Source organism: Podarcis pityusensis (genome assembly GCF_964106645.2).
Source record: "Podarcis pityusensis genome assembly, chromosome: 4".
NCBI lineage: Eukaryota > Metazoa > Chordata > Lepidosauria > Squamata > Lacertidae > Podarcis > Podarcis pityusensis.
This window is the reverse complement of record NC_138027.1, coordinates 10,663,267-10,678,632: the sequence shown is the minus strand read 5'-3', so window position 1 is coordinate 10,678,632 and position 15,366 is coordinate 10,663,267. Positions and strand designations below refer to the sequence as shown.

Sequence of the window (15,366 nt, the reverse complement as noted above, 5' to 3'; positions counted from 1 at the left end):
TTGGGGGGGAGAGGATCTGCAAAGTGGCCTTTTCCCTAAAGGGGCGAGGAGAAAAACCTCACCGTTTTTAATCGAAAAAGAAAATTGAATCGGTGAGCTCAATGGAAGTGTCTGGTGAAGAGGGGGGGGTTTAACTGGGCAGACTGGGATGTTTCAAAGTGCCTCTGGTCAGGTGGAAGGAGAGTCTAGCTGAGAGGGAAAGAAACAAGGAGGGGAGTGGGCAATTCTGCCTCCCGTTTCCCCCAAGAGAAATGTGCAGAAGATAGCACGGCTTATGGCAGCTCTACCCTTATTCAGGCTGAATAGGGCAGAACAGGCTCTGAGTGGTTTACAACAACCCGGCAGTGCTGTCCAGATGAATTAGGCTCCTACTACAAGTTAAAGGTTTTGCTGAAGCTGAGGTTGTAGTTACATGCGGCTTGCAAAAAAAAAAAAAAAGTCCTGCACAATAATACACACCAATTATTATTATTATTATTATTATTATTATTTATTCCCAGCCACTCTGGGCGGCTTTCAACAGAATATTAAAATACAATAGTCTGTCAAACATTAAAAGCTTCCCTAAACAGGGCTGCCTTCAGATGTCTTCTAAAAGTTTGGTAGTTGTTTTTCTCTTTGACATCTGGTAGGAGGGTGTTCCACAGGGCGGGTGCCACTACCGAGAAGGCCCTCTGCCTGGTTCCCTGTAACTTGGCTTCTCACAGTGAGGGAACCACCAGAAGGCCCTCGGAGCTGGACCTCGGTGTCCGGGCTGAACAATGGGGGTGGAGACGCTCCTTCAGGTATGCTGGGCCGAGGCCATTTAGGGCTTTAAAGGTCAGCACCAACACTTTGAATTGTGCCCGGAAACATACTGGGAGCCAGTGTAGGTCTTACTCTTATACCCCTGTTTCATGTGGGGCTGGCAGGAAATAGCAAGTATAGTCAGCTGTTAGCATTTGCAGGTCAGAGGATGGGCTGAGTTCGATTTGGGTTCTTAGTCAAAATTTCTCTGTACCAGACAGGTCTCAGTAGACATTAATATGCATAATTTCCCCTGCCCTTCAGACCTCCTCAGAGGCCAAATCTAGCCCTCAGTTGCTTGTGGAAGCTTTCTGCTCCACCGACCTGCATACAAACCAGCTTTTAGGTGCTCAGAGACAAAAATTGAGTAAACAAATTGCACACAAATTAAAGACCCAAGTTACTATTGGGTGCTATACACAGACATACACAACCCAACGTTAATAGACATTTCAGGTCAGCTTTTCATTTTTTATTTACTCCCCCCCAAATTCAGGATACGTGGAACCTTCTGAGAAAGGGCTGTGCAGGCAGAAGAATGAGTTTGTCCATCTGGCATGCACGATCTGGTTGGAATTCTTGCGTTGCAGATGAGCCTCTAGTCCCTTCCAGCTCTGCAATTCTATGGACTGTGCCACTTCAGACTGCAGATGGAGGGGGGGGAATCACGATTTCAAACACCGTCCACAAAGAATAAACTTTCCACAAGCAGAAAACCAGCCCAGCAGGCAAAGGACTGCCAGTATTCAGGGGTCCTCCACAGAAATTCCACAAGTCTTACCCAAATCCCCTTCCTTTGAATGTTCTCAGATGTTTCCTTCAAGCAGGAATCTCCAGGGTTGATGATGACCCTGACCCCACATCTGCCCCATTGCACTTACTTGCAATGTGCAAACACACACACACACACCCCCACAACTCAGGGCAAACAACCCCTCTGGCTTTGTGGCTTTTGATAATAAAATATGGGGGGGGGGGTAACAATATAGGCAGGAGCACGTTCATTCCCAGAAGCCATCGCCATAGGCTGCCGCGGAGGCGATGATGGGCGGCAGCCTTATAATCCAATATTTTCTTTTCTTTTCCTTTATCTCAGCAGGGAAGCCCAGTAGTTTCTTTCCAGAAGACAGTTTTATAGACACCGGGGAGATTGATGTTGGCAGGCGAGCCATGCAGAAGATCGCTCCCGGTATCTTCTGGAGATCTCAGGTGTTCATTGACCACCCGGTACATCTGAAGTTCAACGTTTCATTAGGGAAGTCTGCTCTGGTTGGGATTTATGGCAGGAAAGGCCTTCCGCCGTCACACACACAGGTAAGAAGAATGTTGTCACCTGAGGGTATATGTTGAGCTCAGGTAATATATGCAGCTCAGAGCCTTCTAACCTAGCAGGATGGGAGGTCATATTATTAATACTACAAGTAATGCTATTACTGCAATTAAATTGGAACAACTGGAGACATTTTTCCAACCAGCTTCATCCCTGCTGGATGAACAGGTCTCTGCCATGGGTGTTTTAAAATTTATCTGCTCTCATGTTGTTTTTCGTAGAAAAAAGACAGTCACAGAACCGAGAGATTACACAAAACAAATGAAATACCATGAAAATCCCTGAAACGAGAAGTAATCGACTAGAAATATTATCTTATAGAAATAAACTAAATAATAAAAATCAAAAAGTTTAAGGAAAAAATGAGAAAAAACCTAGAATTGTACAAAGCCTTAAAGGGATGCCGGCTACAAACCTCGTTTCACTGAACTATTCAGTTTCCTCAGAAGGAAACGGAAAAATCATAAACCTTAAATGACCAAAATTCAAAAAAGGGGGTTAAAACTCCCAAAAATTCTGAAGACAAGATTTCACTGTTGGAGACCCACTTTTTTGCTTCCTGCCCATTAAGTATTTGAGAGGTGCCTTAATTTTTTTATTAACCCCCAACCCCAAATTTCAATTGAGAGGTGCCGGAACTGAGTTCTGGCTGGGGGGGAAAAGCCCTGTGTGTAATTGTTTTCACGCGTGTTTCCCCCCCCCCAAGGAAATAATAGTACGACAAATGAAAAATAGATGTATTTCCTGTTAATGAAATTCTGTGGCGCACCTGTAACCTAGATAATAATGCAGATTTCACCAGGCTGCATCCCAAAAAACATCGGAAGTCATTTGACTTGGTGAAGGTCTCTGAATTGCCCTTTTTTCACCTCGTTTCCTTGTGTTCCAGTTTGACTTTGTAGAGCTTCTGGATGGGAGGAGACTGCTAACTCAGGAGGCCCGGAGTCTGGAAGGCCCTCAGCGGCAACACAAGGGCTTTGTGCCACTAGCCAGCCACGAGACGGGATTTATTCAGTATTTGGATTCAGGGATGTGGCACCTCGCCTTTTACAACGATGGGAAGGAGTCTGAGGTGGTCTCGTTTCTCACCACTGCTGTTGGTAAGAACTAAATTTTTGAAAATATATGCTTTTTAGTTGTTTTTCAGCCAGCGTTGGTACTGGGGCTGCCATCTTCCTGTCTTCCGCCACACCAAACAATATTTCTCGCAGGGATGCTATCCTGACCCAAACTTGCTCAGGTGCTCATATTTTCTCGGTCGCAGGAATGCTGCAGACCAGGCAACCTTTCTTGGGGCGGCGTGCGCATGTTTGTAATCTTGAGGCGTTGCCACAGGTGCCGGATGGGCTCTCTTGGGGCTCGTGGCATAGCACAAAATGGCTGACAGATTGGGCAGAGCGGTAAAAAGGCAAGACCACAAAATGGTTGCCACACTTGTTCGCAGAGAGAAACTCTTTATGCATCTCCCGTGTTCAGAACGGAAGGGAGACGGGGAGCCAGTCGAAGCACTCAGTGACATGGGGACACATTTACGGGAGCACATGGACACGGCAGAAGCTGAGCAAGTACAGGCAGGAATGAAGTGAGGAGAGTTCCTTGTGCATTGTAGAATATTAAAGGGAGAATTACTGAGGCCTTCCGTGAGCAACACCGGAAGTCCCGGCTAGCACACCTGTCTCCTGTGGGCACCACTTAGGCAATATCTTCCATTGACCCCTGAAGTGAGGGTCATGAGGCAGGAATTGGTAATGCAGGTGAGCTGTGCAGGAGCAAGCTGCCGGCTAGCTCTGTGGAGGCTCCTTTTATTGGCACAATATGCAAAACCAGTCAGATACATTTTGGACTGTGACCTTTACACATCTTCCAATCCCGAGATCGTGGGGTGGCACAAAGTTATTTTGGCACCTGTTTCCACCGCGTCTTTTTCCCCTTGCACAATGTATGACAAAGGAGACAGCCACATTTCCAAACTTGCTTCTGCAGCTCAAGAAAAACAACAATAACTCAATTAGTAATTGTGTTGTGATTTGGTCCTGTCTGAAGGGCATTGTACATTTCCACATCCTTACAGCAAGTCTGCATGGTGGGGCAGCATTAATTTGCTCATACTGCTGGGTCAGGGTGAGGTTTAGGCAGAGCAAATTCAGGGCTGGTGAGAGATTTGATCCAGGAATTTCTTAACTTGTAGCTCACAGCCGCTACATTACGAAGCCTCGTCAAGTAGTCTAGATTATTTTTTGCTGTGCTGAAAGCTGAGACGGACATTCTTTCAACAGTCAGTATTTGGTTTTGTTCTGGTTTCATTTTATTTTGTAAAAAGCTACTAAATATCAGGAGGCTCTCAATAAAAACCACACAGGGTGGCCATAATTAACAGCTATTTTATATTTCACGGAATCAGGCCAACCGTGTTCCTTCGCCCCCTAATCCATCTTGTTGTAATTCACAGACCCTCCCATAAAAATTAACACTTAGCATTCTCCAAACCACGATGATTATTTAATGGTCCAATTTTTTTTCTCCTGGACTGCGAAACGAGGGGTCGTTCCGAGCTTTCCATTAATCCTTCTCCCCAAAGAGGCCTTGGCTCTGAGTCTCAGCTGTCTGCAGTAGTTACCTGAGAGCTATTGGCTATAATTTGTCTTGGCAGGTTAATTAAAAGTTTAGGTCTTATTAAAGCAAAGTCATTAAGGCTGCAATATACCTTTTTTTTTTCCTTTACCGTGAAAGTTTACTTAATCACAGTTTGAAATGCAGTGGTAATATTCTGCTTTCGGGTGGGAACTTTGAACAGGTATTCACTGTCAGAAACGTGTTACGTTTTCTCATGCGCACGTATGCATGTGCTTGAGCCTATTCATCGCTAAGTGGCGCGGAAAATAATTGCCCTTTAATTTACCATGTGGTAATCTGACCCTACGGAATGCAGTTTTTTATTCCGTGATCCTCTCGCAGCTTACGACTGGAAATGAGATGCGCTTTTAACTTTCTGCTCAGTATCTTCCCCTCCAGAGGACTTTGCAAGGTTGCTCCTGAAGATTTTCTGTCTAGTCCCACATCCCCTGCCTGTGAAACTCCTATTTCAACTGCAAAAGTACCGTATTTTTCGCTCTATAAGACACACCAGACCACAAGACGCACCTAGTTTTTGGAGGAGGAAAACAAGAAAAAAAATATTCTGAATCTCAGAAGCCAGAACAGCAAGAGGGTTCGCTGCGCAGTGAAAGCAGCAATCCCTCTTGCTGTTCTGGCTTCTGAGATAGCTGCACAGCCTGTATTCGCTCCATGAGATGCACACACATTTCCCCTTACTTTTTAGGACGGAAAAAATGAGTCTTATAGAGCAAAAAATACGGTATATTCATGTCGCAGAGCTGGCCTCTGGATCAAGAAGGGCTGTAGCTCCGTGGTAGAACATCTGCTTCGCATGCAGAAAGTCCTAGGTCCAGCCCCCAATAGCATCTCCAAGTAGGGCCGTGGGATAACCTTGCCTGAAATCCTCCAGAGCAGCTGCCGGCCAGTGTTGGCAGTACTGAGCTAGATGGGCCCATAGGTCTGACTCTGTGTCCGTATCAGAGAATTGTGGGATTGCAGAGTTGGAAGGGACCCCGAGGGTCATCTAGTCCAACCCCCTGCAATGCAGGAATCTCAGCTAAAGCGTCCATGGCAGGTGGCCATCCAAATTCTGCTGAAAAACCTCCAAGGAAGGGGAGTCCACCACCTCCCGAGGGAGACCGTTCCACTGTCAAACAGCTCTTGCCATCGGGAAGTTATTCCTGATGTTGAGTCGGAATCTCCTTTCCTGTAAGTTGAAGCCATTGGTTCAGGGAAGCAGGAGAAAACAAGTTTGCTGCATCTTCCATGTGACAACCCTTGAGATATTTGAAGATGGCCGTCCTATCTCCTCTCCAGTCTCCTCTTTTCCACGCTAAACATACGCAGCTTCTTCCCCCACCCCCACATAGCTGTGGACAGGAAACACACACCCCCCGATCATTCCCCGCTCGCTGCTGGTGGCGCAGCGCTTCTCCCCCCCCCCCCATGCCACTATCCATGTATTGGACGACCCCAGTTTTTTGACGTGATTTTTGAGTCAAAAACCCTTGTCCAATACATGGGAAAATACAGTAATTCCCATTACACAGCGGTAAGAAATAGATATCTTAGTGTAGTAGCACATAAACTTTGGAACTCCCTGCTTATTGACACCAGGCAGGCACCTTTGCTGTATGCTACGATTCTGTACCCTTTCAGGAGCCTGCTTAAAACATTTTTGTTTAGATAAGCCTAGCCAGACATGTAGAAGTTTGTTTATGTTGTTTAGTCGTGTCTGACTCTTCGTGACCCCATGGACCACAGCACGCCAGGCACTCCTGTCTTCCACATGTAGAAGTTACACGCGTTCTAATCTGCAGCTTGGTTTTAATCAGTTTTTAAATGCCTGCTTATAACTGTTGATGATTTTACATTATTATTTTATATAAACTTATTTGAGAGTTTATTACTGTCAAGCAGTACTGTATACAAAGTTTGTTGATTCTATAAGTAAAGGTAAGAGAACAAAACCACACTGAGAGCCCATTTGTGGGGCTAGAAGGCAGGCTGATTATTTTCATATATTTTAGAAAGAACTATGGGCACACTTTAAAAACTTCTCAGCAGTCTTAGCCTCCTTTTCTGGTTTTTTGGGGTTTTTTTGCAGTGCAGCAAGGCAGAGCGATATAAGGTTTTGAGTGAGACACTGCATATACTAACTAGGGTGCGATGTTCCGGGTCACCAAGCAGATGGGAGGCTTGATCTGTGCAGGAAGAGGGAAATAGATTGATTTGGGCCAGGAGGGCAAGTTCGCGGGGTGAGAGGCAAGCTCTGAGATGCCTAATTTTAACCGCGATCTTGTGATTCATACAAGAGCTGTTGAACACGTTTCGTCTCTGTGTGACTTTCAAAAATCAGAAGAAACACGGATGGGATATACACATTTGAGCCATGCCAGAATATGGGCTAGAAGGAAAGAAGCATGTTGCTGGCATGTCTAAATCGGGAGCTGTTTCGAGACTTTTGGGTGTGTGCTTGTCAACACCCGCCTCTTTTCACGCTTCAATTTGTTTTGGCTTAGAAAGGCACGATGGCTGAGTCATTCGTGTTTAAAAAAATATAAACATGTAGGCAGAGACTTGGGAAAGCGCGGAGACACAATTGTTTTCTCTGCCCAGGTGGTGGAAAGCTGACTTGCACAGAGAGGGGCTTGAAGAGTGGTTTATTACTGACTTTTGGGAGAAGGGGGAATAGCTCAGCTCTTTGCATGCAGAGAGAGAGAGAAAAAAAAGCAGAGACATCACTTTGCCAACAAAGGTGTGTATAGTTAAAGCCATGGTTTTCCCAGTAGTGATGTATGGAAGTGAGAGCTGGACCATAAAGAAGGCTGATCGCCGAAGAATTGATGGTTTTGAATTATGGTGCTGGAGGAGACTCTTGAGAGTCCCATGGACTGCAAGAAGATCAAACCGATCCATTCTGAAGGAAATCAGCCCTGAGTGCTCACTGGAAGGACAGATCGTGAAGCTGAGGCTCCAAGACTTTGGCCACCTCATGAGAAGAGAAGACTCCCTGGAAAAGACCCTGATGTTGGGAAAGATGGAGGGCCCAAGGAGAAGGGGACGACAGAGGACGAGATGGTTGGATAGTGTTCTTGAAGCTACAAACATGAGTTTGACCAAACTGCGGGAGGCAGTGGAAGACAGGAGTGCCTGGCGTGCTCTGGTCCATGGGGTCACAAAGAGTCGGACACGACTAAACGACTAAACAACAACAACAATTGCATGCAGAATGTCCCTGGCTCAATTGCCAGGGGGTTTTTTCCCCCAAAGGAGAGGCAGCGGTGGCGGCGGAGGAAGCTGCTTGGGTGCCTGAAGTGGTGTGGCCAAGGGCGGGGTGAGCCGCCCATAGAGGCCGGGCGCACCACAGGGCATCCGGAGTCTGTCTGCCTCCTCCCACTCAACCACCCTATGGCTGGGGGGCTGGCAGCGGGCAGACCATTTGGGCAGCGCGGAGACTGCGCGCACCCAAGCCACCGCGTCTCTCCCAGGAGAGATTCATGGCTCAGGCGCGCTCCAGGCCCAGCAGCGAGTGCCACCTGGCATTTTGTCACCCCCCTCAGTGGTGACACCCAGGGTGGCACACACCCACCGCACCCTCCTTCCTCCGCCCCTGGGCAGCAGGTGTCACCACCGCTGGGATGCTGCTAAGGAATCGCGGGCAAATTGGCAAGCCCACAGCTGGCTCCAGCCCACAGGCCGACGTGCCGGTCGAACTCCAGTCCTTGGTGCAGCATGAATCTGCGACCCAGAGCTTCAGAAGCTGGGCATGCAACTCAGCAGAGTAAACGCACAACAGAAGTGGCAGGGAGAGGCTGTGTGAAGCATATTTACAAGCAGTTTATTCAGCGTACAGCAGGACAAAAAGGAAAAACATGTCTTCTCCCTTTCGTGTCCAAGCAAGCAGCATAAGCAAAAGCTATACACAAAAACGGAAGTTCCCAGCAAGCTGTGCTGGAGTGTAAACAGGCATGTGACACCCAACAGTCATGCCTGTCCCTCTTAAGGTGGAACAGAATATTCTAACTACCACACCCTCCCCATCGTTCTACCAGGACACTGAGGTCCAGCGCCGAGAGCCTTCTGGCTGTTCCCTCACTGCAAAAAGCCAAGTTACAGGGAACCAGGCAGAGGGCCTTCTCAGTAGTGGCACCCACCCTGTGGAACGCCCTCCCGCCAGATGTCAAAGAGAAAAACAACTACCAGACTTTTAGAAGACATCTGAAGGCAGCCCTGTTTAGGGAAGCTTTTAATGTTTGATGTATTACAGTATTTTAATATTTTGTTAGAAGCTGCCCAGAGTGGCTGGGGAAGCCCAGCCAGATGGGCAGGGTATAAATAATAAATTATTATTATATTATTACTCCTCCGCCCCTGGGCAGCAGCACTTTGCCTGAGAGTCTCTTTCCATGTCAGGAGAACCTTGGGAAAGAGGCCCATTATAGTCCACTTTTAAGCTATTGCAACCATCTAATGCTAGCCTCTTGGCAGTGGACGAAAGGATGGAACTACAAAGTGGAGGTTTCTCCTTGCAATAAGCCCATTTCATCCCCTGTACTTAGGAATTACAGCTTGGGAAGACCAAGGTCTCTCTCCGTAATAAATTAACCTCCTTGTAAATGACTTTGGCAGCGTTTTTGTAACACAGATGCTCTTCGGCAAAGCGCCTGGCGGATTCACCTCTGCCAGATCGCAGTGATTTATTTGGGACAATCTGGTCTAAGTAGAACAAAATAGCAGGTCAAGGGAGAGCTGGAGTCAGCGCATCTGGGACAGATGTTGGCCAAAAACCTGTTCGGAGATGGCAAGGAACAGCCGAGAGCCCGGCTCCAGTCATCTACGGAGCCTTCCTGCAGCTGTTGTTGTCAAGCTTGAAGAACCAGGCAGCTCAGGGAGGAGGAATATATAAGATAGGACAAAAATATTATATTTTTTAAGAAAGGAAGAAAGAAGAGTGGCCTTATTATGTCAAACTAAGGGCATAATAATGGTCTGAAATATGGTCTGAAGCTCAACATCAAAAAAAACTAAGATCATGGCCACTGGTCCCATCACCTCCTGGCAAATAGAAGGGGAAGAAATGGAGGCAGTGAGAGATTTTACTTTCTTGGGCTCCATGATCACTGCAGATGGTGACAGCAGCCACGAAATTAAAAGACACCTGCTTCTTGGGAGAAAAGCAATGACAAACCTAGACAGCATCCTAAAAAGTAGAGACATCACCTTGCCAACAAAGATCCGTATAGTTAAAGCTATGGTTTTCCCAGTAGTGATGTATGGAAATGAGAGCTGGACCATAAAGAAGGCTGATCGCTGAAGAATGGATGCTTTTGAATTATTGTGCTGGAGGAGACTCTTGAGAGTCCCATGGACTGCAAGAAGATCAAACCGATCCATTCTGAAGGAAATCAGCCCTAAGTGAGTGCTCACTGGAAGGACAGATCCTGAAGCTGAGGCTCCAATACTTTGGCCACCTCATGAGAAGAGAAGACTCCCTGGAAAAGACCCTGATGTTGGGAAAGATGGAGGGCACAAGGAGAAGGGGACGACAGAGGACGAGGTGGTTGGATAGTGTTCTCGAAGCTTCCAGCATGAGTTTGACCAAACTGCGGGAGGCAGTGTAAGACAGGAGTGCCTGGCGTGCTCTGGTCCATGGGGTCACGAAGAGTCGGACACGACTAAATGACTAAACAACAACAACAAGGGCATGTCCTCTGCAGGCAAAGGTTGGTGTGGCATCAAGTCAAAGAGGTCTTCCAGGTGGGCCAATTGCCTCTTGCGCTGTTTTCTAAAAAGAGGACTAGGCATATTTACAGAGGAGAGGGCTATCAATGGCTCCTAGCCATGACGGCTAAGCTCTTCCTCCAACAGTTAGGAGACAGCAATGTTTCTGAAGACCAGTTGCTGGAAATCACAGGAGGGGAGAGGGTGAGTCTTGTGTTCGAGTCCTGCTCGCAGATTTCCCAAAGACACTTCTTTGGCTGTTGTGAGAACAGGGTGATGGGCCATTGGCCTGATCCAGCAGGCTCTTATGTTCTTAGGTTGTGCAAGCGGAAATCTTTTTTTCTTTAAATTTTTTAAATAATAAATTTTATTAGTATTTTCCACACAACAACATCAACATGAAAAATAACAATACACAAAACACAAAAACCAGCATACAAAAAACCCCCAAATCCATATCTTACAAGTTAATAATGTAAACACTAAAAGAAAAACAAACATTGACTTCCACCAATCCCACAGCACCTCCTTTACCTCTCATTGTGTCTTTCTGTTTCCCTGTTTCCCTTATCATCTCTATCCTAGCATCTAGATATAAATGCCTCTTTCTTATCCTTTCACTTCACAAGGTTATTCCAGACTCAGCTAGATTTCTGTCCTCGTACCTTGGCTTTTAAGATATTCATTTAGGCACTCCCATTCCTTTTTCAATTCACTTTTTGGTTTTTGTCTTATTATGCAGTGGTACCTCGGGTTACATACACTTCAGGTTACATACGCTTCAGGTCACAGACTCCGCTAACCCAGAAATAGTGCTTCAGGTTAAGAACTTTGCTTCAGGATGAGAACAGAAATCGACAGCAGCAGCAGGAGGCCCCATTAGCTAAAGTGGTGCTTCAGGTTAAGAACAGTTTCAGGTTAAGAACGGACCTCCGGAACGAATTAAGTTCTTAACCCGAGGTACCGCTGTATCTGTCAATTTGACAAACTGACAGCAAGTGGAAATCTTGATGCTGACAGAATGAGTTTGCTGGATCCTGCCCAGAGTCTCCTTGGGGTCCTTCTGGAGCCATTCTTCTGTAGTTACCGCATGAGGAATCCATTGCATTCTCTTCATGATCCTTGCACATTTCACTTTCCTTGATTTATCTCATTGCATTTGTATCCCAACTTTTTCTCCACTGAGCTCGGGGTGGCCTACATCCTTCTCTCCTTCGTTATTTCATCCCCACGGCAACCCTGTGAGGTAGGTTAGGCTGAGAGTCAGTGACTGGCCCAAGGTCATGGCTGAGTGGGGTTTGAGCCCTAGTCCGACACTCCAACCTGACACCACACTGGCTTCCTAACATCCCAGGTCATTAATAATAATAATAATAATAATAATAATAATAAATTTAATTTATACCCCGCCCTCCCCAGCCAGAGCCATGCTCAGGGCGGCTAACACTAGTAAAATTACAATAAAAACATAATAGGGGGAAAATTAAAATACAGGTTAAAAGGCAATATAAAATGCAGTCTCATTTTAAAAGTAGCCCATGGATCAAAACCATAAGGGGAGGGAAACATAAGGGTCAGGCTGAGTCCAAACCAAAGGCCAGGTGGAACAGCTCTGTCTTGCAGGCCCTGTGGAAAGATGTCAAGTCCCGCAGGGCCCTAGTCTCTTGTTACAGAGTGTTCCACCAAGTCGGGGCCAGTACTGAAAAGGCCCTGGCCCTAGTTGAGACCAATCTAAGCACCTTGCGACCTGGGACCTCCAAAATGTTGTCATTTGTGGACCTTAAGCTGCTCCGTGGGACATACCATGAGAGGCGGTCCTGTAGGTACGCGGGTCCTAGGCCACTTAGGGCTTTACAGGTCAAAACCAGCACCTTAAACCTGACCCTGTACTCCACCGGGAGCCAGTGCAGTTGGTAAAGCACTGGGTGAATGTGATCCTGTGGCATCTGCACCTCTTATTCTCCTTTCCAGAGGAGTCGCCACTCAAGGTAGACTGGTGACCAAAGTCCTGCGTGGTTATAAGCTAAACTAATGCTTCTATGTGATCCTGCAGTTCTGTCACAACCCAGAAATCCTGTCTCCCAGCCCCCTCCTCCCAAGCCCCAATGCTTCTCATGTGTTTTCCTTCTTACTTGCATTCTTTCATGCATCCTGTTGATCTTAGCTCCGAGTAGTTAGATGAAGGATAAATGGATTATTATACCGCAAAAAGGCTCTTGAGTCAGCAAGTCTAGGCTTTGCTCCAAGCAAAGAGCTCTGGGAAGGTTAGGCAACCAGGGATTTGTAGAGTGTTATCAAAACCAACTTTGCCTGCTCTGGGGGTACGGGGGTGTTAGCGATAGGCGAAACTTTCCAATCTTCAGTTCATTCTTCCCATTTCCAAAATCAGATTGTGAAAGGTGTTTGGGGGGGGGAAGCAATTTCCCCATATATAATGGGTTTTGATGTTATTTTCAGTAAGATGTGCAATTTCATGTGCACTTTATCTCTGCGTTTTTGTGCCCATCATTTGGCTGGGGAACAACATTGCAAAATTCGGAGAAGAGCGAATTTTAAAAGATATTTGTGTACTGTTTCAAAAAGTATGGATTAGGTAGGTTTGGCTTTAAATGTGAAAAACAAAGGTACCCCATAAGATATGTGTGTAAATTATTATTATCACCATCAGGACTTTTTTCAGTCAGAACTCACCAGAACTCAGTTCCAGCACCTCTCAGGTGGGCACCATTGCCATTATAAGACAATAAGGGAGGCGTTCATGATGAGTTCTGGCACCTCTTTTTCTAGAAAAACAGCAGGTTGGTTATTATTATTATTGCTTGGTTGTTATTATTATTATTATTATTATTATTATTATTATTAGCACCACAAGCATACCAAAAGCTCTTCTTCTTCTTCTTCATACTTGGCGATCACTCGTAGCTGAGTAAGATTGTCTTCCATAAACACGGTTTTAACAATGAGTCCATAAGTGGTTGTGGAGGCCAATTCTGGATCCACATGTCCTTCCACAGTGGGGAAATTGGTTTCCGGGTGGGAGTTGATCACGGTGTGGATTTGCCAAGTGTGCCTTCCTCTTAGCACGTTTCTCCCTTGCGTCCTGAGTTCGAGTGTCTTCAAAGCCCATGACACCTTTGGTAAAGGCTGTTCTCCAACTGGAGCGCTCACAGGCCAGTGTTTCCCAGTTGTCGGTGTTTATCCTACTTTTTTTTAGATTTGTCTTGAGACAGTCTTGAAACCTCTTTTGTTGACCACCAGCATTGTGCTTACCATTTTTAAGTTCGGAATAGAGTATTTGCTTTGGAAGACGATCATCAGGCATCCGCACAACATGACCAGTCCAACGAAGTTGATATTGAAGAATCATTGCTTCAACACTGCTGGTCTTTGCTTCTTCCAGTACACTGATATTAGTTTGCCAGTTGTTGCATAAGGAGGTTTGTTTTCCTTTGGTCTCATGCACTATTGAAAATGGGTAGCATCAAATTTACTTCTGTTTTTCTTCTTTTGCCATTAAATATATACATATATATACAAATATGTATATATATATATACATATTTAATGTCCACCAGGAAACGAGGCCTGGTGGAACAATGGACACACATTGAGTATATATATGTGTGTGTCCATTGTTCCACCAGGCCTCGTTTCCTCACGGCCACTCCCTCTCAACCACAGCTTGTCAATTCTCTCCACATTACAGCTAGGTAACTTCTCTTGATCTAAGAGTTTCTACAAAAGTTTCATTGACTGGCATAATTACTTTAGCTTCGGGGTCAAGGAAAGGTTTACATAATTTAAAACTTAATTCACATGCATTTTTGGGGGGAGGGAGGTTGTTGCTATTACATTTCTCCAAAGACCCGAATTCAACCTTTGCGACAAGGCTTGCAGTGTTAGCCGCAGTTGTTACCGGAGGAACCTGCCCCAGCGAACCAGTATGGTTTGAGTTTCTGCCCTTTATATAAGACTGAGCACTCTCTGTTAGGTGTATAATGTTCTTGGACCCTCGGATAATGTAAGCAAAGCATGTTTTGTTCCTGTTTCACATTATAGAACTGCCTGGCTCGTATTTCCATGTAAGCCCTAACAGTGTAGAGTATAAATTAGCGGGTGCAGGGGGTTTCTTTCGGAGTACCGAACTGTTTGTATATTTTGGCACGCAGATATAAAATCTTTATGGACCCCAAACAATGGGGCTTCTTAAGAACGGCAGTTTTTCCCAAGACTTGCTCTTAACTCGTACCCATAAAAGTGAAGGGCTTGCATACATGAGTGTGCAATTGAGCATATCCTTGCGTATGAAGCTGTTAAAAAGCTAACACTTTTTGACTGCTAACCAGAGTTTTTCTCGAAGTGGGTGGGTGCGGATGAAAATACCGTGACTTGACCTACCTCATTCAAAGGATGGCTTTCATTGCAAAAAATCCAAACATAAGGAAATTTCTCTCTCTCTCCATATATATATAAGTTGTACCTTGGATGTCGAACAGAATCTGTTCCAGAAGTCCGTCCAACTTCCAAAACGTTCGGAAACCAAAATGCTATTGTTATTCATTTCCTCCTGCATCTTTTATACTAATCCAAATCTTTTGCGTCTCCATTACAGTACATCCAAAATTCATCATTAACTACAAGTGTTATTCCATTCCTATTAACAATTTTAACTGTTTACAATGGTTTTTAAGATAAATTATAGATTTCCCCCATTCTTTTTTAAAATTTTGGCCTTCCTGATTTCTGATTCTTCCAGTCATTTTTGCCATTTAAGCATAATCCATCAACTTGATCTGCCATTCTTCTCTGGTCCGGACTTTATCTCCTTTCCACCTCTGGGCCAATAACATGTGAGCAACCATGGTCGCATACATAAATCGTCTTTTCTGCTCCACTGGGAGTTCAGCACCTAAAATTCCTAAAAGAAAGGC

General features: G+C 45.5%; 1 protein-coding gene across 10 annotated transcripts in view; it reads left to right on the top strand.

Annotated features, from left to right (window-relative positions):
- Positions 1 to 15,366, top strand: part of TENM4 (teneurin transmembrane protein 4) — a 645,695-nt gene that overhangs the window by 469,793 nt on the left and 160,536 nt on the right. For 7 of the 10 annotated variants that reach the window (XM_081001709.1, XM_081001716.1, XM_081001714.1 and 4 more), the window contains 2 exons: positions 1,883 to 2,100; positions 3,006 to 3,216. In XM_081001709.1, coding sequence (XP_080857835.1) covers positions 1,883 to 2,100; positions 3,006 to 3,216 — 429 coding nt within the window. The remainder of the gene's footprint in view (positions 1 to 1,882; positions 2,101 to 3,005; positions 3,217 to 15,366) is intronic. The other 3 variants (XM_081001708.1, XM_081001713.1, XM_081001710.1) reach the window with 1 other exon arrangement.